Here is a 21,672-nt window from a genome sequence, read left to right on the forward strand (position 1 = left end):
AAAACTATGGACAAACAGTGGGGGAGCCAGTTAACCAACGGTGGTCGATCCAGCCAGTTCGACATTTCAGTTAAGAAGTAAGGAGTAAGAAAGAGAACAAACGAGAGCCATGAGGGAATACAACCTATGTATTATTGTGATAGCAGCACTCATCGTCACCCAGCCGGACAGAACTTTGGCCACTTTGCGTAAGTTGCCCCGTTTTTGTATACGTTGTTCAAATAATTTACTTGTATTCATTATTGCTATTGCAGAGTGCTATTCGTGCAACTCATTGATAACTGAATCTGGAAGCTGTTTATTGAGTCCATCTACAGAAAACACTATACCCTGCGAAACTCAGTGCTATACTCAATTTTCAGCGGGTGAGTTTGTCTGACTCATGAGCGACTATTTAATATTCTTAGACAATGGTAGTGGCCCTCTTATCGTTCAGTGCAGCCGAAGGTGATAAGCGATTATCTCTGTTATTGATAGCTATTGATCCTTGCTTTTCCTGTACTTCCATAGCACTTTTCTAATTTCGTGCGGAACGAAAAGGTTTATGATGTAGTGACTCATTCGGCTGATACTCTGCCACCTCGCTTTAACGTTTTGTTGTCTTAGATTTGAATATTGTGTATGATTAGATTTAAGACGATAGACAACGCTATAGTAGAGTCCCTCGTCTATCAGATACCCCTTCGTCAGCTAGTTGGAGTTTAGGGAAGAAATTTCAAACTTCTGTCGAAATATCGGTGGAAAGTGCCAAGACATATACTAAAACTAAACACTTTTCAAAAGTGTGGGCTTCTAAGTGGCAATATTCTAAATCAAACTTGCTCAGCGTAGGCGTCACTAGAGTCTGCACTCTAGGCGAAATCTCGAAGGTTCAGAGAAATACTTGTTAAGGTTCCTTATGTGAACTATTTCTAGTAAGGATATAAGGAACCATAAGAAGTTTTTCTCTAAACCTTTTTTCTTGGCATTCAGTTATTGATTTTCTATATCCCAAAAGGAAATTTAACTCGGGGCTGCCTGGAAAATGGAACTCCGTGCACCTCACCATCCTGCTCGTCCTGCACAACAGAGAAATGCAACACGAATTTGGTGTGCCAGGAGTGCCTCGGATTAGAGGATTGCGCCACGACCAACGTGACTAATACGGAATATAATACGCTGTGCGACATTGGCCAGGTCTGCGTGAATCAGTTGAATGACAACAAGACGGTGACCCGCCAATGTGGCGTTTCCTGTGCTGCTGGAACGGAATCCACGTGCTCCTCATGCACGGAATCCCTGTGCAATGTGGGATTATACCCCAAAAATCGTCGGCAATGCTATACTTGTTCGGGAGCGGAATGCAATGCTGTCACAAGTACGTCGGTCGCGGGATGTAGTCAAATCGATGCCGGGTGCTTCACCACGGGAACCTCTACAAGCAACATGACCCGTGGTTGCACATCAGCCACCACCAACGTGAACTGTGCGGCTGACAGCAGTGATCCCAGTTGCCTCGTCTGCAACTCCGACTTTTGCAATAGTCTGGCGTACCAACGGGATGCCGGTTCCTGTATCATTTGCGAGAAGTGTGCGCCTCTACAGTTTGCAACCGATGCGAAGTCCTGCGGAGAGGCCCAATACAACCAGACAGTCGGATGTTATACCATGACTTCGGGAACCAATGTAAGCCGAGGGTGCTTGAACACCTTGGAGGCTGGGTGCTCCACAACCAATTCGTGCACTTCTTGCTCCGAAAATGCCTGCAATGTGGCTGCTAGCGAGATCAAGTGCATTGAATGCATCTCGAATGAGGTTTCCGGCTGCTGGTCGGCCAGTGATCCGGCCACGCTGCCTGCGGTCAGCTGCCCCAATGGAACGTGCTTCAGCGGAGTCTGGAGTAAGTTGGTACCAAATCTAAGAATAGCGAGTCAATGCTATAGTTTTCAAAGATTTTATTTGGAAATTTATAGGCGTACTCCCAAATTATATTATTATAATGCCTAAGAAAATACTACTGATTATACTGATAACCCATCAACATTTTCCCCTAGATGAACTTGGAGTACGAGGATGTTTTACCAATGCTAGTCACCTGATGCAGTACCAGTGCGATGCCAAAGTGGAGGCCTACCAGTGCATCATGTGTACGGAGAGCCTCTGTAACAAGCATACCTTTAATGGAGCAGGCACACTCGGGCAGGTGGGCTTGGTTGGTCTGCTAATGGGTCTAGTGATCGCACTACGGAGTGCCCTGTAATCCTGCTACCTACATATAGTTGGCTGATCTAACCAAATTACCAGGTGCCTGGGTCTATGAGTAGTGTAAACTATAACAAACAGACTAAAAGACATAACTTAATTATAGGAGCTGAAGCATTTTAAGAATACTTGTATAATCCAAAATAAATCATCTTAATAAAACAATGTTTCTTTCCGGGAGTTTAGTAATTATGTTCATGTTATGTGCTTAAACTGGCTGCAGAATACATAACCAAATAATCACAACGCCTTATCAACCGTAGTACAAATAATAATATCCTTGGTATATACATATATGTATATATTTATTGCAACAAAAAAAAAGACAGTTAGGTCAAAAAAGTTGATTAAGGTGCAATAGAGCAAGTTGGTAATATCGCAAGTTAAAGTTAAACTTTTGCATTCTAGATGACTCACTTAACAAAATGTAACATTTTAGTCGGCATGGTGACATCGCCGAATTACATCATTTAGGTTCCCAATGTGCCATTATTAGGTTGAAAATGCTTATAATAAAACAACGGTGCATTTTTAACTCCTGAAAAGCCATCCGGTTAAACAGAAGATCATTAGACTTGAGAACATTATTCGCGAGCCTGCATTCGTGACCAATCCATGTTGGTCTATTTCCACATAATTGCAATCATCATCGAAGCACTTCTCGCAGAGTTTTTCATGTTTCGCACAGTGTGCCAACGAAAATTCGTCCATGTCGGAAATGCAACTTCTCTCCATATAGCCATCTGGTCCTCCAGCGTTGTTGGGGAAGTGGAAGAACATAGATACGCATCCGTTCACTTCGCCCAATACTATGGGACACATCTTTTTTCCCTTCTCAGTTCTAGTTTTACCCTCGTTGGGAGAGCAGTATCTACAACTAAGGCATCTTATTGGCGGAAAAACGGTTGATGTTCCCTCGACAGGGGCCGAAGTTTCCTGCATTCTAGTGGTGTGTGCTGAGCTCATGGTGTACACTTCACTGGGTAGATTGATACTTGATTGCTCCTGGTAAACTCCATGAACTTCAAGGCATAACAGTAGAGTAAATAAAATAATATTTTTGGAAAGCAGACCCATTCTCAATTCAATTCTCTCTTCACGCATAAAACAAAAATGCTATTAGTATACTAGAATTATTCAACTGTGGCTCTGCTCTGCTGTGCCGTGCTTACAGACACGCTTCGATGATCTGGCTAACTGCAATCTACGTTTTGTTGAGCCATTTTATATGCTTTAAATATTATGGTTGTGGAAGTGGTCTCAAGGGACCAAATTTAAGCCCCGATCCCAGTATCCCTGTTCCATTAAATGGCTCGAACAATAATTATCCAAGTAATATATTCATATGTAAGTACTAGTTATGTTGTCGATAACCTTGCATTTTTAATCAAGGCTTTGTTAAAGTGAACACAAATAACTCAATAAACTGATTCGAACGTTGCGTCGCCTTTGAATACTTTATTTTATATATACATTTGAATATTAAGAACATTATATTTTACTATTCAAGAATGCGTTGTCCGCTGCAAAGAGATACTGTTTCATACAGAAAAATTCCTTGTAATTAGAGTTATGTATTTCATAGATAAACAAACTTATCTAGTCAGACAACCGATCCAATCTGCGATATTCAATATTAGTCATACCAACTGCTTTTTAAGTACCTCAATCTCAATTTACTTTTTAATTATTTTGACTCAGAATAGCGTGGGTGGATAAAAAGCCACCTGCCAGCTAATCAAACAGATGCTCCAGATGAGGAATGGAACCTCCAGATAATGGGTAACTGCTGAAGAGCCAGGAGTGACCTCATATTCTGTCATATTGTGAACATTACAATTGTCTTCGTAGCACGTAGGGCAGAGCTTCTCATTGTCAACACAATAACGAGAGAGCTCCATATCTAGTTCGGATACACAGCCCCGATGCAGGAAATACTTTTTCCCCGGAACAACATTGGGATCAATGAGAAGTATGGTGCGGCATCCATTCCTCTTTCCGGGTATCGGGCCGCAGAGGGACTTGGTTTCATTGGTGATCGTTTTGTTGCAGAACATGCAGGAGAAGCAGCTCAGAGGTTTTTTTTCTGGTTCGGGAACTGTTGGCTTGAGTGGTGCCAAGGTGGTTTCATCTGGTGGTGAAAGTGTGGTGTCCTCTTGGGGCCCATCAGCCGGGTAATCGGGTGATGGAGCTTCAGTTTTGTTGGTGGCTTGGGATTCCACTCCGCTCTCTGACAAAGTTGGTGGGCGAGTATCGGCAGTCACTTCAGAAGATGATTCCGGAGTATCCGTAGGTGAATGATCTAAATCAACTTTATCGGTTTGAGGAACTTCAATTATGGGAGAGCCACCAGAATTCCCGAAACCCTTTTCTGGCTCTTCCTTGTCCCCTTCTAATTTGTGATCCGTTTCAGGATTAGTGCCTGCACTTGAAGCTTCCGGAGCCTTCTCATCCTCTCCTGACTGGTGGCCTACTTGTCCTACTTGACTTCCATTATGTGGTATTTCCTGTGTACCCATACTAGCGTCCTCTGGCTCATGGTCATCAGTTGGACCTTGTGTTGTGTTCAAAAATAACTGGCTGTGCCCTAGGGACTCTGTGTTATTTTCACTGGCTTCCGCTCCCGGTAACTGATCTTCTTTGTTGTCTGAGTCTTCACCTGCTAGACCGCCGCTTAGGCTGACCTCTTCAATATTGTCCTCCTGCGCCCTGCTCCATTGAAGGAGAGCAGTTAGGGAAATCCAAATGACCAGCAGTCTCATCCGCATTGTGGTCACCGATCGGTTGTAGCTTCTCGGAGCGTATGACTCGGACAGGGAATAAATCTTCAACTGAACCCGCAGAGTGGATGTGTTTATCAGGGGTGTATCTTTTGTTATCGGTTTATCCCCGTTTTGAAGAGCTCTGCAAACATGAATATTTGCTCCGGGCTGGCCACCGATGAGGTTGTTGATTCCAACCTGTCCCGTGCCTGTTTAGCTGGCAACTGAGGTCGATGGTCATTAAACCGCTTGGACATGTGCTATGTGTACTCGAATCCGCTGATTGTCACGCAATTATCCGGTCTCTAAACTAAATCGATACGTTGGGGCGGTCGCGGGACCCTTGACCCACACTTTTGAGTAGCTCCAGACTTTCCCGCAACAAATGCGAGCCTCTGAATTATTGATGATGTGAACCCTTCGATGGAACCTATGGGACACTCCGATAATGGGGTCAAGGCACAGAGCACATTATGGTTATGACATTTTTGGCCATTATGCATATGCCGGAATTAAATTGACTGTGGTTGGGATGTGATAACTATGGAAAGGATTTCATTAAAACACCGGGAAATCCTTTTTTAATCTATTAAATAATTTCCACATTTCTACTCATGAAGTTTAGCTTTTTTTTTTAATGCTTTTATATGACTTCTCTGACTACTTTCAAGTTAAGTCTTTTTCTAGCTTATCCTTATCACCAGTTCAGCTATATCAACTCATTGTTATTGGTGTCTGATAAGTCATAAACAGATTATGGATTCCAATTTTGCAAACAAAGGTGCACATTTTAGCTTACATTCTTTATGAGCTGTCAAAAAGCATGGACTAAAGATGTATCGTCACTCAAGCTTCCAACGCCTGCTCCTCCTTCTCCTGATCCTCCTGAAAAGTGAGATATCCTTAAGTTCCCACGGAAATGCATTGTTAACCTTTGAAGGCGTTTTTTAATGACAGGCCGTTCTTTTGCAATTGTTTGCTACCACTGCGATTCCATTGCCCTGCCGGAATGTTCCCAGACCCTCGGAGAAGTGGGAGTTCTTCCCTACAAGGAGTGCCCCACCGAGCTGACGTGTGCCATGTCCATTGGTAAGTGCAGCTAAATGTGATTTGTAATTGATTCTAAATCGACGGATGGTCAGCCAATTTATAGAATCTATTTTTGCAATTCATTAATTTTAATGGGTAAAGTCCATTGATGGTTTTGTAACCGTGGGGGTAACCCTCATACAAGTTACTCAAAATATTTAGTAAATCAGAACTTTTAATACCATAACTTACACATAAACTAGTGGACTCCATCACATACCGCGGCTGTGGAGCAGAAACCCCCATCGCAGGAGCAGCTTACTCAAAAACTTGCTCATCAAACCTGTGCAATGCGGGTGTCTATCCGCCGGGACGACTTAAATGTCATCATTGCGCTGGACAGGAATGCGTTACGGCTCCAGCAGCTAAGCCAAAACCCTGTCGCTATCATTTGGAAGAGGATCAGTGCTACACGGATGTTATAAGTTCTTCAGAGGCGTACAGGGGCTGTGTCTCCGAGCAGAATCACACGTTGTCCAATGCCGCCAAGCTGTGTGACATCAATGGCTGTAATGCAGACCAAGGTGCTTGGAGTCAAGTCTGCGCCACCTGCGATTCAGCAAACAGCAGAGGCTGCAAGATAGATCTCTTTCAGGTCAACACCGGCAGGTGCAATGTGAGCCTATACGAAGAATGCCAGCAGGATGTTCTTTTGGGTGAGCAGGAGGACAAGTACTGCTTTAGCTTCCGAAGATTAAGCCGCGTGGTCAGAGGCTGCTCTACTAAAATGCCTTCAGACCTCGAGCCGTATGTAGAGCAGTTGGATAAGTGTAGATCCGGTGGCCATTGCAACGCGGGCTGCATTGCGCAGCAGAAGTGTTTAACATGCAACTCCATGGATCAGGAACTTTGCCGGACAAATATTACCTCTATAGCTAATAGCACTTGTAGCTCCGCTGAGGCCTCTTCCTGTTTTTCCTGTGAGTACTCAAACTGGAGTATTCAACGGGGCTGTGGAGCACCGCCGACCAATCCTCAAATCACCAAGTGCTATGAATGCGATGAAGGCGCTGGGTGTAATAGTAAGGATTTCACCCGGTGCTATCAATGCAGCACGGAGCAAGCTGGAGCAGGCTGTGCAAATTGGGAAAGACCTGGCGAGATATACATAGAAGAATGCGCTGAGCCAGGAGCACCATGTGTGGTGGTCTCCTATAATAACGGCACCACTGCGAGAGGTTGCCAAAAAACGGACTTCAGCTGTACTTCCGCAAATGTGGCCAGTTGTCGACCATGCGAAGGAAGTTTCTGCAACAAGGGCCCATTTCCGGAGGAGCGCCTTTGGTGCCATCAGTGTAGGGGAGTGCAGAACTGTGAGGACATCTCCAGGGGACAAACAGCTTTGCCTTGTCCTCTTCGAGGGAATGAGCCGGAGCATCAGGAATTGGCCTGCTTGGAGTACTTTGACATCAACAGTAAAGAAATTGTAAGAGGATGTCGTTCCAATGCCGAGCTATACTATGAATGTCTTTTAAAGAGTAACCATCTCGACAGTTGTCGCACATGTCACAGTCAGGCATGCAATAATAGTCCTGGCCAGGACTTAAGAGCTGGTTATGATCTGGAGACCAAGGCATTGTCCTTGTTACAAGGCAAGAGTGCCGCAATATCCATCAAAATTGCAAATGTTGGTTACGGAATTTGGTTGTTGCTAAGCGCTGGCTATCTTTCGAATTACGATAGAACCTGAATGAAATCAAGTCCTTAAAGTCGAATTATGTTTCAATATAAGTAATGACAGCCCTGTAATTGCTTGATCTTTAGCGTTATCTATATTGTAACTTGCAGAGACTATAAATAAAGGGCTAACAGAACTTAAAAGAAAGGCCTTTTATTCCGGTGGCGTATAGCCAGGATTCAAGGCACGACCACGGTGATTGAAGGAGTAGAACGAGGGAAAGTTGCCCAAGGTGTCCCAAGTTTTCTGTTGCATGTCCACGGTGGCACGGATCTCCTTAAAGTTGCCAACCACCTCGATAATGTTGTAAATCACAATCACCAAACTGATGACGGTCTGCAGGATAATCTAAGGATTGTCAAAGGAAAATCTTTCGTGAGTAACCATGAAAGCACTCTGCATGCCCTGAAACTTACGTCTAATGGAAGGCTAGTCCATTCCTGCTCCGTCAGCCTCAAATAGGTGCGATCTGTGGGGTGGTCCAAATGGTGGTTAATGGTCCAAAGTTTATTTACCACAAGCGACGGAAACTTACGATGGGCAGCAGAAAAAGCTGCGTGCGCCAGGCTGGCAAATCCGGCAATCAGCAAAAGTTTGTTAAACAATTTACTGCCCATTTTTTATTGAACAACTAAGAATTACAATCACAGTCGGAAGAATTTCCTACAAAATTTTGCTAAATTGCTATAAAAATGCGGGCACACCAGGGGATGGAACTTTGGCCGATATTTTAGGGTTGTCGGTACATATAAAATCTTTGAATTATTATTATTATAATAATCGTTTTAGTATTAAAATTGAAAAACAAAGTTTAATGCTAATCATATAGAAATACAAAATATATACCCAAATTTTAATGAAGAAATACCCGCTAGAAAATTAAACTCGTTTGTTCATCAGCTATAAATAAATATTTTGTATATGCCAAAATATTAAAAGAATTTATTCCTTGAAACGTTACTTCAATAATAGTTAGGTATTTTAATACCCCCAATTTAAATAGTCTGATTTGTATTTTATTATTTACTTTTAACTATCGCTTCAAAGCTCAAGTAATTTAGGTATTTTTCCGTGCACGGTCACTGCAAAAAAGTCGCCGCGCCCGCTGGTATATTTGAACGCACGTGTCACGGTCGCACTATTCGTCTCTCGGCGTTCAGAAGATTAAGAAGTCGCGGCGGTTAAGGCGCAACATCAGTGTCCAATAAGAAAGCCAACCTGCAGCAAAAAAAAATAAATAAAAATACCGGCTATTCAAACGCACCTTGCAACTGTTTTTTCAAAACCCCAAAAAGGATTTAGGGCCACGCCTCACGACAAAGCTTACGTGCAACGAGTCCGTGTTTGTTTTCCTGTCGCGTCGCCGCATTTGTGTGTGTATCCCGACGTCTCTGTTACGGTCCTTTTTGCGTGGGTGTGCCAAAAAGGAAGAGAGAGAGAAGGCAGCAGAAAAGGGCAGGAAAATTCCAGCACATTAAAGCGAGTCAACAAGGTCCGACACAATGTCCGTTTCCTCGAATGCCTCCTCCGCCTCCATCAAGGACAGCGTGGACAGCCCCAGCAGCACCACCAACACGGACAGCTCTGAGCTGACGCACATCCTCAATCGGCGCCAGGAGATCATGGAGTCCCAGGAGGCGGGCATCGAGGTGCGTCGCACCTACAAGGTGGTCAACGTCTACACCGACTTCCCCGAGTTCTCCCGTAACCAGATCAAGGACTACCAGAAGACCTTCAATACGTAAGTGAAGGCCGCTGTATAATCTTTCCTTTGGGGAACATTTAGACTGCAGCCATTCAAACTTTTTATATTGCGAAAATTATGTTTTCGGAATAAGACCCAAACATTTATTTTATTTTCAAATCGGTTTAAATTGAGTAAATTATGAATACTAAAAATAGCTGTATTCTCTAAATAAATAAAAAATACAGCTCCCGCAGCTTAAGTAAATATGAATTAAACTTAGTAAGTTCACTTAGATTAAAATACAATCCAGAAACAGTTTGAAAACTTTTGCTAGGGCTTTTAATCTGCAAAAAGTCTTCTGTGATGGCCTCCGCACTCCTTTCACCTGCCACGGACACTTTCCCAGGCATCTCACCGCATTTGCGTCTCATTAGACGGCAACATAAAACTCATGCGCCTAATGGGCATTTAAATTGCATTTACTGCAGCCCCTCCTTGCTGCCTCCCACCCCTCCCCTGGTCCACTGTGCAATGGGGCATGACTCACAAGTACTTGCGGAGCAGTTTTGTCACAGCTCTGGCTCATTCCCAAGTCGTGCTCCCGTCGCGCGGATCATGAGTCAAAAGTGGTTTTCTGCCCCAACACTTTCAGGCGGATTCAATTATCACACCACAGTAGAGTTCCCCTAGGTGCGATTCTCAGTAAGAAAAGTGATTGCTTTTCAAATGTTATATAAAACATTTACAAAAGAACATAATTGTTATTTTTTGTGTGTTCCCTAAGTAGGTGATTAGTTAGTATCATCATTAGTTTGTAGGGGAAGAATCTGTTCTGTAAGGAAAGAGCTTTCCTGAGTTAATAGAAGGGAGGACATACATATGCTCACTGAAACCTTTGCTCCAAGGTTTTAATGCTCGACCTTAAGGCTTAATACCACCCATTGGGCTTATCGAAGACCACCTGTATTTGTTTACGGTTTTGTATTACCATCCGACAACGTCAACTGTCGTCAAATGGGACACCTCGCGAACGAAAGGTGTTCCGAGGTTCTCCCTTGCCCAGTTTCCTAGTCTTGCGGTGGATCGCTTTAGCCCAGCTTGGGTTTCGCTCAATCAACCGCAGCAGTATTGCGCAATGGTTTGTTAGATTAAATCTCTAGAATTGTTATTTAAATTCAAGTAGTTGGCACGTAGGCTTCTCTAGGCTGATAAGTTATCTCGGCTTCATCCGAGCTATCTCTTTTACTCAGCTGATTAGCTGAGATTCGCTAAGCACCTGTTACCTCTCCTAAATGATTCAGAACTTGAAATGAGACTGAATCACTAGGCAAATAAGAAATATAATGAAATTAATTATAAAATTAATTAGCTCCCTTAAAACTGTAACTGATTTTGCTTACCTGTATCATTGGCCAGCTAACTAACTTATCCTAGCCTTAGGGTATCTTAAGGCTTCTTATTGGCTTCCTTATTGTATTCCAACCCAAAAATTAGAGTCTGTATTTGCCAAAACTTTAAAAAACGTAAGAAACCCGCATTATGGCAATACCAACGTGTTCTGCAATGGTAAAGTAATGCACAGGCAGCAAAAAAGATAAAAACCTGAAAGAAAAATTCACGCAGTCTGGGAAATACTGTGTGCATGTGCCACAAAATGCAGACAGACAAGAGACTTTTGGTCTGCGATTAGCTAATGTGGTGGTTTACATATATGGATTATAAGATTCGATTTGGACAGAAAATAATTGTGCTTTGATTATACAATTGTCTGTTTTGGGTTTTAAATTGAGGAAATGTAAAGGTTGGTATACTAGCAAGCAGAAGTGAGCATCTAAAATCTTAAAATTTTTATGTTAAATTCGCTGAAATATGGACACTGGTTTAGCTTTCATTTATTCAAGAAATGAATACATATTCACAAACATTTTTTTAAAATGGGTTTCAAAGCTGATGCGACATTTTTAGAATATCGTCACAGAAACTTCTTCAACTAGTTTTTATACATTTTATATTAGTCTCGACGAACATGACAAGATTAAAAGAAGCAAACAAATTTTTCATGGGGATTTACTCATGGGTTTACTCACGTACTTTATTGAATTATCTCCGTAGACTGTAGTGCTTTTTTCTACCCGACCAAATGTCAGCAGACATTTACCCTGGTGGCTTGATCTTCTTGGTTGTTTTGCGATCGGAGCTTTTAAATAATAATAACAAAAACCGGCTGAAGTAGCGCCTTTGTGCCGGCCCATTTGGCATTTCCAGTCACGTTGGATCGTCCGGCAACTAAAGTGATGTGATAAACTGGCAAGTTTAAAGCGCTTAAACCCGATCGGTTTTAATTAAAACATGCGATATATTCGAGAATATAAACAATTTGCCACTGATTCACGAGCGAGCGGATTTCTGGGAACATGCCTTCCCTTCCGATAATCAAAGTAAATGCAAATGTAAACAAATTCGTTTGAAGACGTCACAATTTAAGAGGAAGTCAGTGCCTCTCTCAAACTTCCCAAAGCGATAAGGTCCAGATAATTTACTGACCAAGCTCTGTTCAATGGTATACTATATTTGTTATATGCGTTATATTCACATATATACATGGTTTATTGCCTAACCTTTTTATCGCTCACGCAATGCTTTAAGATATCTTACAGCGTCTTTGTAGTTTGTTGTAGTTTCCTTGTTGTTTTCCCCTTGTAATACGCCATTTTCCGCACGGATGTCTGCTGAATTTCAGCGATATACAGAGGCACTAACTTCCGGAAGGCGATTAACTGCAGAATCATATCGATTATTGCAGTTTATGGCGTCGCAAGTCTGTCAAATTTCATAAAAGTGGGAAGTTCTTGCTTCATGGAGATTTATTTACATAAATATAGCTACATCGCCTGTTTGCAAAGTTCAGTTATTCCTGGCAAACTCCTGGAAAACCAACCACCATAGAACCACTCTCCTTTAGTACTTATTGATATTACAATTGATTCAGTGATGCATATAAATACAGTGATTACGCATTTAGTAATATTTCGATTGCGCGTACTGTATTGTCAAGTAAATACGCGTTACTCATGTATCTAAATCACGGGATATCTCAAATGTATTAGTCAGTTTTTAGCAATTCCCCTTTTAATATCATCGCATGTAAATATGAACATTACATTATGACATTAATCAGAACCCCAACAATGTCATTTACAGTATCATTAAAGGAATATTAAATTCAAAGTTATGAGAACATTGAATTGTTCAATACACCCACAGCACTTTGCAAATTAACAGAACTTTTCGAATTTTTTCTAAAAGATGGCAAATTGAGAAAGCTTCCAATTAGGGAGTGACCACTGTGGGCGTAAGGCGATTTTTGCTTTCCCCAGTTTTTCGTTGGGAGTGCTATTAATGCCAATGCCACTCGTATCGTTGGCTGTCGTCGCTCTGGTTACAGTTTGCAACTCGAGTTCATGGACAAAAAGCAACGTACTCGTACGCACTTTACAATGGGGGAGGAATCCGTTTCTGTGTGGGCTTTTATTGCGGCCGCAGTAGAGAGGAGAACCTTTAATTAAGTTGCCATTGCCACCACACCACCCATTATCACTCGGGCATAACCCCTTGACTGCCCCTCCTGCACTTGTGCGAATTAGTTATTCTGGGGTGGCTTTTTAGTGCAGGACTTTTGCGTTCCTAGAGAGAGTTTCTGCTCGCCCAAATGCATATTTGTATTCGCCTAGGTTCATTGACACTAATTTGGTTGTTCGCAAATGCTGTTTGCATGCCTGCTTTTGTGGGTTCGGCAATCTTCAGCGATGGAAAGCGGGTTTCCGGGCAATCGATAGCGCTGCATTATTGTACACCCCTCGCAGTTCCAGCTGCAGCCTCCACTTGTAATTATTTCCGCGCACATGTGCCCGACCTTTTCGTATTTGTCCAAAAATCGCGAGTTGCGAACTGCAGATGTGGAAATGCATCCAGCTGGCGACGGGCAGTCTGGCATGTCCACAAAACACGCTAAAGAAAAACGCAATAAAAAGGAAAAACCAAATGACGTACAGTAAACTAGCTGACAAAGGAGAGCCAATGACAGTGGGCCCCTGCCTTGTGTCCATCGACGCTTCATTGTGCGCATTGTGATTACAGTTTATGCGATCTACGGTTGCAGCACAAGTTTGGGCACAAAATTAGCATAGCAGACATGATTTGATCATAAACGTGGAATTATACTAGTTAACTGAATGTTCTAAGATACGATTTTAATTAGAATATTCTATAAATTATTGTATTGTATAAAAGCTATTTAAAAACACTTAAACAGGCATTACAGGCATTACAGGCGCAATAATATGTATATTATCACACCCGCTTGCAGTGCTATTAGATTGACCACAACTGTGTCAACATATGTAGTAGCAACTACTGCTTTATTGTCGAGTGTTGTCCACTCAATTGAGGAAATATCAAATTATGTGCGAGCCAGTGGCGCATCATCACCACTCATCGTGCGGCAATTGTGGTGGCCCCAACTTGCTGCAATTAGTCATGTCATTTGCTCATTGTCCATTCTATTTGTTTGATTTACTTTTGCGGAGATAAGGAGAACTCGATGTTGTGCTGCTGCTGCTGCTGCTGCTTTCTTGCTTCCTGCAGCAACTAAAAATAATCAGGAGCGACCCACGCAACGCTTCTTTTCCCGCTTCCCATCGCCTTGGCTTGCTCCAATTTCGAAATGTCAAAGTATGGCGGGTTTATTTTGGGAATCCCCTACCCATTTCATGCGCCATTGGGAAAGGATGGGACAGACCCCCATTAGAAGTGTGAATCGTCGTCAAGGAATGGTTGATTACAGATTAAACATGATTACTGTACAATGTACACGATGATATGTATGAAATACCACAGACCCTAAATAGCGTTTTAAATACCAGTTTAAATACAAGTTGCCCAGTCTGCCAGGCATGCCTTTTATTGATTTACAATTTTACATACGTTACCTGTGTTTGCACAGGCCATGTGCACAGGTGCATGTTTGGTTTCGAAACAGAAAACACTCGGGGAGCGAGTGAGACGACCCATACATCCAGGCCATTCAGTCAGCATCGGTGGAAATAAACAAGCGATTGCGTATGCAAGACATTGTCTTTGAACACTTTTCGCTTCGATTCGGCTCCAATAGATGTTGCTACAATGATGAAACCCGCCCTATGAAGACGCGCGGTGCATTTTAAACGTATTTTAACCGTTACCGCAAAGTTCAAGAACTCAACGCTCTTCCAACTGCATACGCGGCGAAGTTTGGATCGCACTCTCTTTGCCATTAGCCCACTTGAACATCGAGGGCACAAGAGCTCCGTAGCTGCAAGTGTGAGGCAGTTGGCTGCTTATAGCGAAAACCTGTGTTCAGTCTAGTAATCGCAACTCAGGAGCAGTTCTTAAAATAATTGGTGAAGTATTATCCCTGTCTGTATGAGTGCTGGACAAACCTAATATCTATAAAAGTTGATTTGAATATTTATATAAAGAACTTTCAATTGCACCCAGAAGCTATTTGAAAACTTTGCTTAAAGCTTATACCACTTAAACATTTTTCCAAAACCGCATGCTCAGACGTTTCGAAATCTAGAATGAGAAAAAAGGGAGGATTTGGGGTACACATAAAGGGTTGCTATTATTTTAACCGCAATTGTTAACAAAGTACGTGGCGAAGTACATGCATAGACAAATTTACGATGCAAATTGCGGCAGGCATAAACGGCAAGACCAATAACAATGGCCAGCTGACCCCGTTATTTGTTGAACTGTACACAAAAACACAAACGATAAAGAAAATCGCATGCATACATAGCAAATACATAGTATATAGCATACAGCATATGGCCCTGCCACAACATCAACAGAAACACCGGCCACATGCAATGGGGCATAAAGATGAACAAACACCCCCGAAAACATTGGAGTGTGAAGTTGCACGATTCATTGGTACGAAAACAATCAATAAAAATTAGGCTAAATCCGGTGGGAGGCTGCGGGTTGGGGCGGGAACGGATGGTGTTGCCCCACGCAGAAACAGCAGGTGCTCGAAAAATATAAACACAGAAAACATACATATTTGAGCTTTAAATCTGTTCATAGCAGAGTCTTAAATGCCATCTTCCTTGCCTTTGTTAATAATTAATAGTATGAAAAGCCTTAACAACCCAAAAATGTATCCATCAATAGTGGATAATAGCAACCATTACGGTAATAGCATCTGTGCTGCTGCCATCCTTATGCAATCGGTTGCAGTCCCACCCACGTGAATATCCCCAGTACATAGCTGCTGCTAAATTGATAGAATATGATTTAATAAACACAAGCGGCGTCATGTTTAATTGAATGGAGCAGTTTAAGTCTGTTGTGATTACCCCGGGGGGTAACCAAAACGAAAGCCAGACAACAACACCTTGATTAATTCGAAAGAAAACAACGAGAAACCGGTGGGCGAAAAGCAAAAGTGCCTCCAATTGTCACATTGACGCAACTCGAAGTTGGAGAAAAGAGTGCAATTGGAGTTAATTAAAGAGACGATAGCGTAACACAGGCCGTTGTTAATTGCCCCACTGGGATGGTGGTCAAAAGCGATGATGTGGTGATGGTGGTGATGGTGACACCTAGCCATCATTGCAGACACGCCTGAGATGATACAATTTTCATTGCATCGCGGCTAATTACTTTCACTCGCTTTTTTCTGCCCCAAACCATGGAAGCACGCAATTTGTCGATATGGATTCAATTATTAATGAAACGAAAGCGAAACTTCCATTGCTCGGCTGTAATCTAATAGATACTATTTCGTCATTAGGTGGCGGCTTCTAGGCGAGCGAGAAATCGAAACTGAAAGTTGCGACTATTGGATAACAACAAGGTGTACACACACATGTCGCGGATCGTGGGTAATGGGTGTTTATTGTCATTTGAAGTTGCTGCTTCCTTTAGCTGATCGTATTTTTAGCAAGAGCTCTAACTAGTTTAACTAGTTTCAGATGATCATCACGATGATCATCACGAGCAGCAGCAGCTGCAGCAGCATCCTTCGCCTAACTCGCAAGGTCGCTGGTTTGGAGCCTGTGCAACTAGTTTCCGCCACTTTGGATAGTGCTCGTGTGGCAAGTGTGGCTCATCTGCCGCCCGCAGCAACACGCGATTTTTTTAGACGACAGCGCGTGCTTCTTGCGTTTTCTCTTTTAATATATTACACAATTAGATATTAAATGGGCTTTATTTACATTTCCATCGCGATTTCCTGCCCACACTTTGGCGGAAGTTTGAACTCTTGACTCGCCGATTTCGGTCGTCGAACTGGCGATAGATGGTGAACGGGAATCCGAAGTTATGTTTTACTCGAAGAATCTGTTTATTTGCCAACATATATGAGTTATCTGTATTTTGAACCATCTCAATGCTTATCATCCCATCTTATTTTAAATACAGACAAAAACAGCGTAGGATCAAATTTGATTTTTTAGGCAAATCCTTTTGTAGAGTCACAAAACAATTAATAACAATATTAAATATTTTGATATTAACATGTTATTTTGAAATTCCACCTTTGCAAAGATTTAGCGTATAGACTACTCGATTTCGGGTAAAATATGGTCGATTCCTGGGTACTATCAAAAACATTAGAATAATTAGAATATTATAATGTCTTTGGTACTATTGTTTTACCCGTTGCTGTTGCTTGCAAATTTAGCATGAAATTGGGTTGCCCGCCGACCATAGTTTCCTGCCACCAACCATTTTTGCAGACAACGGGCCACGCGACCTCTGACGCCAGTGCACCCACGTTTGCATTATCGATTGCTAATCCTCGACATTGGGGGTCTCGTGTCTTGCGGTTGGTCAATGACCAGTGACAAATGTGTTCACTCTCACCTTTTCCTTTCTTTGATTCCCAGAGTGCTGACTAATTGATTTGCTTATTTTTACCTATCGCTTTTTCAGGTACGATACAGCTCGTGATGGTTTCTTGGACCTGCAGGAGCTTAAGTTCATGATGGAGAAGCTGGGCGCTCCGCAGACCCATCTCGGACTCAAGCAGATGATTGCCGAGGTGGACGAGGATAACGATGGCAAGATTTCATTCCGGGAGTTCCTGCTGATCTTTAGGAAGGCCCAGGCCGGTGAACTGGACTCCGATTCTGGGCTGAATCAGCTGGCCCGCCTCACCGAGGTCGACGTGGAGCAGGTTGGCGTGAGCGGAGCCAAGAACTTCTTTGAGGCGAAAATTGAACAACAGCTGCGGACGAACAAGTTCCACGACGAGATTCGGGCGGAACAGGAGGAGCGCCGGCGCGAGGATGAGGAGCGGGCCCAGCGACGTCAGCAGTTCCAGCAGCGGGCATCGATCTTCCAGTAGAAGATTAATGTTCCCCTTAGTCTAGCAAGTAATTATCTGGCGTAGGTTAATCGAATGTGGAACCAAACCCGGGAGAATAGAATACGCTTCGTACAAGCATTTTTCAAGCATCACATACACTAATTATATTCAAACTTATCGTCCCATACATATATAAACTCGATTTGCTGGCAAAAACATCTTGGGAATTGAATGTTATCTTTGACAAACGAAATGATGTTTTGGCTCTTTGAAGTACACATAACAAACTTATCAAGTATCCAAACATAATGTTCAATTTCTAAAATATATTTTTTTAAATCCAACCAAACTGAGCCACTTAGCCACTCACATATGCATACATACGTACATAAATAACGATCATACCAAAAGCGTATTTATAGTTAACCTATAGTTAAGTTTAAACTGTTTTATATTAAGAACTACTTTATTGTTTGGTGTTGCGCAAAATTTCTTTGTTGAATTACGTTAATCCTTCATGGCTCTCCATGTGTATGCTTTTTACTTTATGATTTTGTACTTTTAGTGCCATTTTTATGTTCTTCGTTTTAGTTGTGTTAATAAAATTGATAATTATGTTAAGCAAATCAATTTGGGAAATTCAACTTTCATTGTACATACTAATCCTATGTTGGCAGTCAATCTTAGTTTCTGTTGCATCAATCTAAAGTAAAGCACTAAGTTTCGATTCAGTATTTCACGTTTAAAGTTAGCGTTTTAAGCAATACTAATGCGGTAAATACGAATACACAAGAAAATACACGTACTTTTAGAGAGCGTTTACTACAAACTTATACTGCAATTTAAATAAATAAATGTATATAATACAAAATAATTAAAATCGCATTTATTTATTTACAACCTTTTCAAAAATGTTGTTAAAAACTACGAAACCTTGTTCCTGCTCAGTGAAGCGATAGTTTAATTAAGTAAAATTACTTATTACAAGTAACCTTGACTAGCACCAATTTCCTTCCCGCTGGGAACCCTTTATCACGTTGCGTGCTTTATTGGAAGGCCACCAACTAAGTGCCACATGGAGTACCTTTAGGTTTAGTGCTGACATAAAGATCCAGATCAGATTCCTGACGAACGAAAATTGTAGTGGCATCGCACTTAGTTTTAGAACAACAAATTGGTTTTACCTCAAAGATCATAGCATTTGCCTAAGTAAATACTGTTACTAGTGAGACCATTTCTTTGTCCAATTGTATTGTGAGTCATCTCCAGGGCTTCCAGTCACTCCCCGGCAGCTGGACCTTTTCGGAGGGAATGCCTGCACCTCAGCATATCGCATTTCAGGGCGTAACGACGCTGGCAGGCAGGACACTCGTGCGGCTTAAGCTGCAGGTGGTACCCCTTGATGTGTTGAGAGAGTCCGTTGCGTCGCTTGAAGACCCGCTGACAGATGCCGCACTTGTGTTGCCGTTCCGTCGAGTGGGTAATATTATGCTGGCGGAGTCCGTTGAGCGACCCAAATGATTTTTTACAAATATTACACTCAAATATTTGGGCGGGCGTAACTTTCTTTTTTGAATTCATAGCAGTCTGCACCTTCGTTTTCGACTTTCTTGGTCTGCAATTGACTTCATGACGACGATACAGGCGCCAGTGGGTAAAGGCAATGGCCTGGCAGTGGCGACACTTGAAGCTCTGGAGGCGCCGATGGTTTTTGAGCGACAACGATTGACATATGTATCGCATATGCTGGCGAAGACCCAAGCGGGATCGAAAGAACTTCAGGCAACCACAACAGCGTCCTGAAAAATTAGGTATTAACTTTACAAAGTGTGCTTCTTGGCGACGATGGTGGAGTATGTTCTTGAAGCTGGAAAATCGTTTCCTGCACATCCGGCAAGCATAAGCTTTTCTATGCAGCTTCCTTGGAGTTTTCATGTTTTTGCATTTCAGCTGCAACTTACGATACCTATTAGCCAGTTTAGCGTAGCTAGCAGACGCTGCAACCAGTTGAGGATCAGGTGTGGGTGCTGACAGTTGAGTGGCTGTCGGTATAAGGTCTTTGTGATGCAGGAAGCTACTCTGCATGTCCAGTATATCAATCTTTTTTCTAGGTTGCTTGGATACAGGACTATTATGCCACTCTGACTGCCAGTATTCCAATTGTTCAGTGGCCACAAATCCCCTGTTGCTCTCTAGTTTCATTGGAGGGTTAATAGTCAAGCTGGGCAGGCTTATATTCATTGGAGGAACACTAACCATGGGAGTGGAATTACCGTGACTGTGGGCATAATGCTGATTTAAGCTATCAATTGTTATAAATTTAGCAGTGCACAGGGTGCAGTTGTGAAGCCGAAAAGCAGCTGAAGATTCAACCACACTATCGTTGAGCACCACAATGTTGGGTTTGACGGACGTGGGTGGAACAGGCGGTGGCAACAGTTCGCAGATCAGTGGGTTGGGTATCTGGCTTACATTGGTCACAATGGGTTTGCATGAGCGCGGTTCGGGAGCTGATGAGGGAGCTATATTATCCTGAAGAGGAGGTGGGTCAGCAGGCGGAGGAGCGGCGTCTGGTACAGCATCTGCTCCCTCCACCTTTTCCGTTTTGTACTGATGCGGGGGTAGTTGCCATTCCTCCTTTGCATAATTGTGCTCTTCAGTTAGCAGTTCATTTTGCAGCATTTCATTGACTGTTCTTCCAGGTTGTAATCTCTCCGACTGTCCCACATCAGCGTCGTCGGGAATATTGATAAACGGATCATCTAGGTTGATAATTTCCATAATATCACAATTGTTGATAATGTCTTGGGCATTTAGCATAGGAAAATCGCAGAACTGAAACTTTTGTTCAGTTTCTTCTTGATCACAGCCATCGTCCTGCTCCAAACCCATGTCCAGTTCATCAGGAAAAAGATTGTCCAAACTCTCGCAGGCCTCCTGTTTCACACGAACCAAGGGTTCCTGTTTGATTTTTAGCTGTCGGCGGTATTTTCTCTGCAACTCACTCTGCGCCAACATCACCACATCGATGAACTGGGAAAAGCGCTCTAGTTGCACGCAGCACTCCTGGCATATTTCCTTCGGCAAGGTGTCGTCTTGAAGAATCTGTAGCGTAGGAAAGCACTTCTGGATCATACCAAAGAGCTCAAAACTCTTGTCAAACGAGGAGCAATTGGTGGCAGACGAACCACAAAAGCGGCAGGTGGCTTTTACACCTGTTGCTGCCGATTCAGCGGCACTGGAGAGAGTTTGCTTGTGCGTAGGCCTATTGCTTGGTGACAACTGTTCCAAGTGCCCATTTATGGAGTCTTCTTCCGAAACTCTAATTGATGGCACAGCATTCTTTTTCAGCGTTTTCCGATTATGGCTACAGTTGAAGTCCTCATCAACAAAGTGCCGACTGCACAGCGCACTCCATTTCGAAGGCATCCACTGACCACTCCTTTGGGTAAATTCCTTCCATTTCTGTAGAAGATCTTTCCGCTTGAAGGGAAATCTTTGAGGGAATAGAAGCTATAGTATTATCTTGTCAATTTAATTAACGAAATTACCTGTGAAATGAAATGCTGCCCGCGTGCACATATTTATGACTACAATTTATCACGGCGCAGTGGGCAGGCATCTTAAAATATGTATAGTCCAATCAGTTTAAATAGTTTTGCAGTTTTCTGTTGTTTACAACTGTAAGCTAGCTGTTGGTTGCTTAATCAGCTGTTTTTGTTTTGTTTCTTCAGTGCTTAGTGTTGGAAAATGCATCTCACAAATTGCTGGTAGCGGAATTTGTCAATATCGAAATTTAAAACCAATACTTCTATTTGTCGTTTCACTATAGTTTACGATCAAATGTAATGGAAATTCAGAT

General features: G+C 42.5%; 7 protein-coding genes across 8 annotated transcripts; 3 read left to right on the forward strand and 4 right to left on the reverse strand.

The window, feature by feature from the left end:
* Positions 1-22: 22 nt before the first annotated feature.
* On the forward strand, positions 23-2,421 carry LOC122613527 (keratin-associated protein 10-1). Its single transcript, XM_043787740.1, has 4 exons — positions 23-188; positions 255-365; positions 998-1,879; positions 2,034-2,421. The coding sequence occupies exons 1-4, from the start codon at positions 110-112 to the stop codon at positions 2,237-2,239; spliced, it is 1,278 nt and encodes a 425-aa protein (XP_043643675.1). The 5' UTR covers positions 23-109; the 3' UTR covers positions 2,240-2,421.
* A 351-nt stretch (positions 2,422-2,772) lies between these two features.
* On the reverse strand, positions 2,773-3,318 carry LOC122614889. Its single transcript, XM_043789600.1, has one exon. The coding sequence runs from the start codon at positions 3,316-3,318 to the stop codon at positions 2,773-2,775; it is 546 nt and encodes a 181-aa protein (XP_043645535.1).
* Positions 3,319-3,766: 448 nt separating this feature from the next.
* On the reverse strand, positions 3,767-5,230 carry LOC122614230. Its single transcript, XM_043788759.1, has one exon. It carries the CDS (start codon positions 5,007-5,009, stop codon positions 3,939-3,941), a length of 1,071 nt encoding a protein of 356 aa, XP_043644694.1. The 5' UTR covers positions 5,010-5,230; the 3' UTR covers positions 3,767-3,938.
* Positions 5,231-5,780: 550 nt separating this feature from the next.
* LOC122613428 lies at positions 5,781-7,892 on the forward strand. Its single transcript, XM_043787607.1, has 3 exons — positions 5,781-5,895; positions 5,961-6,092; positions 6,296-7,892. The coding sequence occupies exons 1-3, from the start codon at positions 5,838-5,840 to the stop codon at positions 7,780-7,782; spliced, it is 1,677 nt and encodes a 558-aa protein (XP_043643542.1). The 5' UTR covers positions 5,781-5,837; the 3' UTR covers positions 7,783-7,892.
* LOC122613429 (ER membrane protein complex subunit 5) lies at positions 7,842-8,473 on the reverse strand. Its single transcript, XM_043787608.1, has 3 exons — positions 8,306-8,473; positions 8,187-8,239; positions 7,842-8,118 (listed from the first exon to the last, which is right to left on the reverse strand). The coding sequence occupies exons 1-3, from the start codon at positions 8,385-8,387 to the stop codon at positions 7,924-7,926; spliced, it is 330 nt and encodes a 109-aa protein (XP_043643543.1). The 5' UTR covers positions 8,388-8,473; the 3' UTR covers positions 7,842-7,923.
* A 433-nt stretch (positions 8,474-8,906) lies between these two features.
* Positions 8,907-18,684, forward strand: LOC122613282 (EF-hand domain-containing protein D2 homolog). Its single transcript, XM_043787384.1, has 2 exons — positions 8,907-9,511; positions 17,435-18,684. Exons 1-2 carry the CDS (start codon positions 9,273-9,275, stop codon positions 17,847-17,849), a joined length of 654 nt encoding a protein of 217 aa, XP_043643319.1. The 5' UTR covers positions 8,907-9,272; the 3' UTR covers positions 17,850-18,684.
* Positions 18,685-18,730: 46 nt separating this feature from the next.
* Positions 18,731-21,539, reverse strand: LOC122613281. Of its 2 annotated transcripts, XR_006325679.1 has the most exons (3): positions 21,362-21,539; positions 18,995-21,306; positions 18,731-18,934 (listed from the first exon to the last, which is right to left on the reverse strand). XR_006325679.1 is itself a non-coding variant. In XM_043787383.1 (2 exons), exons 1-2 carry the CDS (start codon positions 21,430-21,432, stop codon positions 19,089-19,091), a joined length of 2,289 nt encoding a protein of 762 aa, XP_043643318.1. In that variant the 5' UTR covers positions 21,433-21,539; the 3' UTR covers positions 18,731-19,088. The 2 variants fall into 2 exon arrangements, 1 of the variants encoding a protein (XP_043643318.1); XM_043787383.1 differs by having other exon boundaries at positions 18,731-21,306.
* Between the last annotated feature and the right edge of the window lie 133 nt (positions 21,540-21,672).

The sequence above is a fragment of the Drosophila teissieri genome, chromosome 2R (genome assembly GCF_016746235.2).
Source record: "Drosophila teissieri strain GT53w chromosome 2R, Prin_Dtei_1.1, whole genome shotgun sequence".
Classification (NCBI taxonomy): Eukaryota; Metazoa; Arthropoda; class Insecta; order Diptera; family Drosophilidae; genus Drosophila; species Drosophila teissieri.

Coding starts and splice junctions, on each gene's coding strand:
- LOC122613428 (XM_043787607.1), top strand. CDS start 5,838: ATGTATCGTCACTCAAGCTTCCAACGCCTGCTCCTCCTTCTCCTGATC. Junction 5,896..5,960: donor TCTCCTGATCCTCCTGAAAA/GTGAGATATCCT, acceptor TTTTAATGACAG/GCCGTTCTTTTGCAATTGTT. Junction 6,093..6,295: donor GACGTGTGCCATGTCCATTG/GTAAGTGCAGCT, acceptor CACATAAACTAG/TGGACTCCATCACATACCGC.
- LOC122613282 (XM_043787384.1), top strand. CDS start 9,273: ATGTCCGTTTCCTCGAATGCCTCCTCCGCCTCCATCAAGGACAGCGTG. Junction 9,512..17,434: donor TACCAGAAGACCTTCAATAC/GTAAGTGAAGGC, acceptor TCGCTTTTTCAG/GTACGATACAGCTCGTGATG.
- LOC122614230 (XM_043788759.1), bottom strand. CDS start 5,009: ATGCGGATGAGACTGCTGGTCATTTGGATTTCCCTAACTGCTCTCCTT.
- LOC122614889 (XM_043789600.1), bottom strand. CDS start 3,318: ATGGGTCTGCTTTCCAAAAATATTATTTTATTTACTCTACTGTTATGC.
- LOC122613281 (XM_043787383.1), bottom strand. CDS start 21,432: ATGCCTGCCCACTGCGCCGTGATAAATTGTAGTCATAAATATGTGCAC. Junction 21,307..21,361: donor GGCAGCATTTCATTTCACAG/GTAATTTCGTTA, acceptor ATTCCCTCAAAG/ATTTCCCTTCAAGCGGAAAG.
- LOC122613527 (XM_043787740.1), top strand. CDS start 110: ATGAGGGAATACAACCTATGTATTATTGTGATAGCAGCACTCATCGTC. Junction 189..254: donor CAGAACTTTGGCCACTTTGC/GTAAGTTGCCCC, acceptor TTGCTATTGCAG/AGTGCTATTCGTGCAACTCA. Junction 1,880..2,033: donor GTGCTTCAGCGGAGTCTGGA/GTAAGTTGGTAC, acceptor ATTTTCCCCTAG/ATGAACTTGGAGTACGAGGA.
- LOC122613429 (XM_043787608.1), bottom strand. CDS start 8,387: ATGGGCAGTAAATTGTTTAACAAACTTTTGCTGATTGCCGGATTTGCC. Junction 8,240..8,305: donor AGCTTTTTCTGCTGCCCATC/GTAAGTTTCCGT, acceptor ACCACCCCACAG/ATCGCACCTATTTGAGGCTG. Junction 8,119..8,186: donor GGACTAGCCTTCCATTAGAC/GTAAGTTTCAGG, acceptor GACAATCCTTAG/ATTATCCTGCAGACCGTCAT.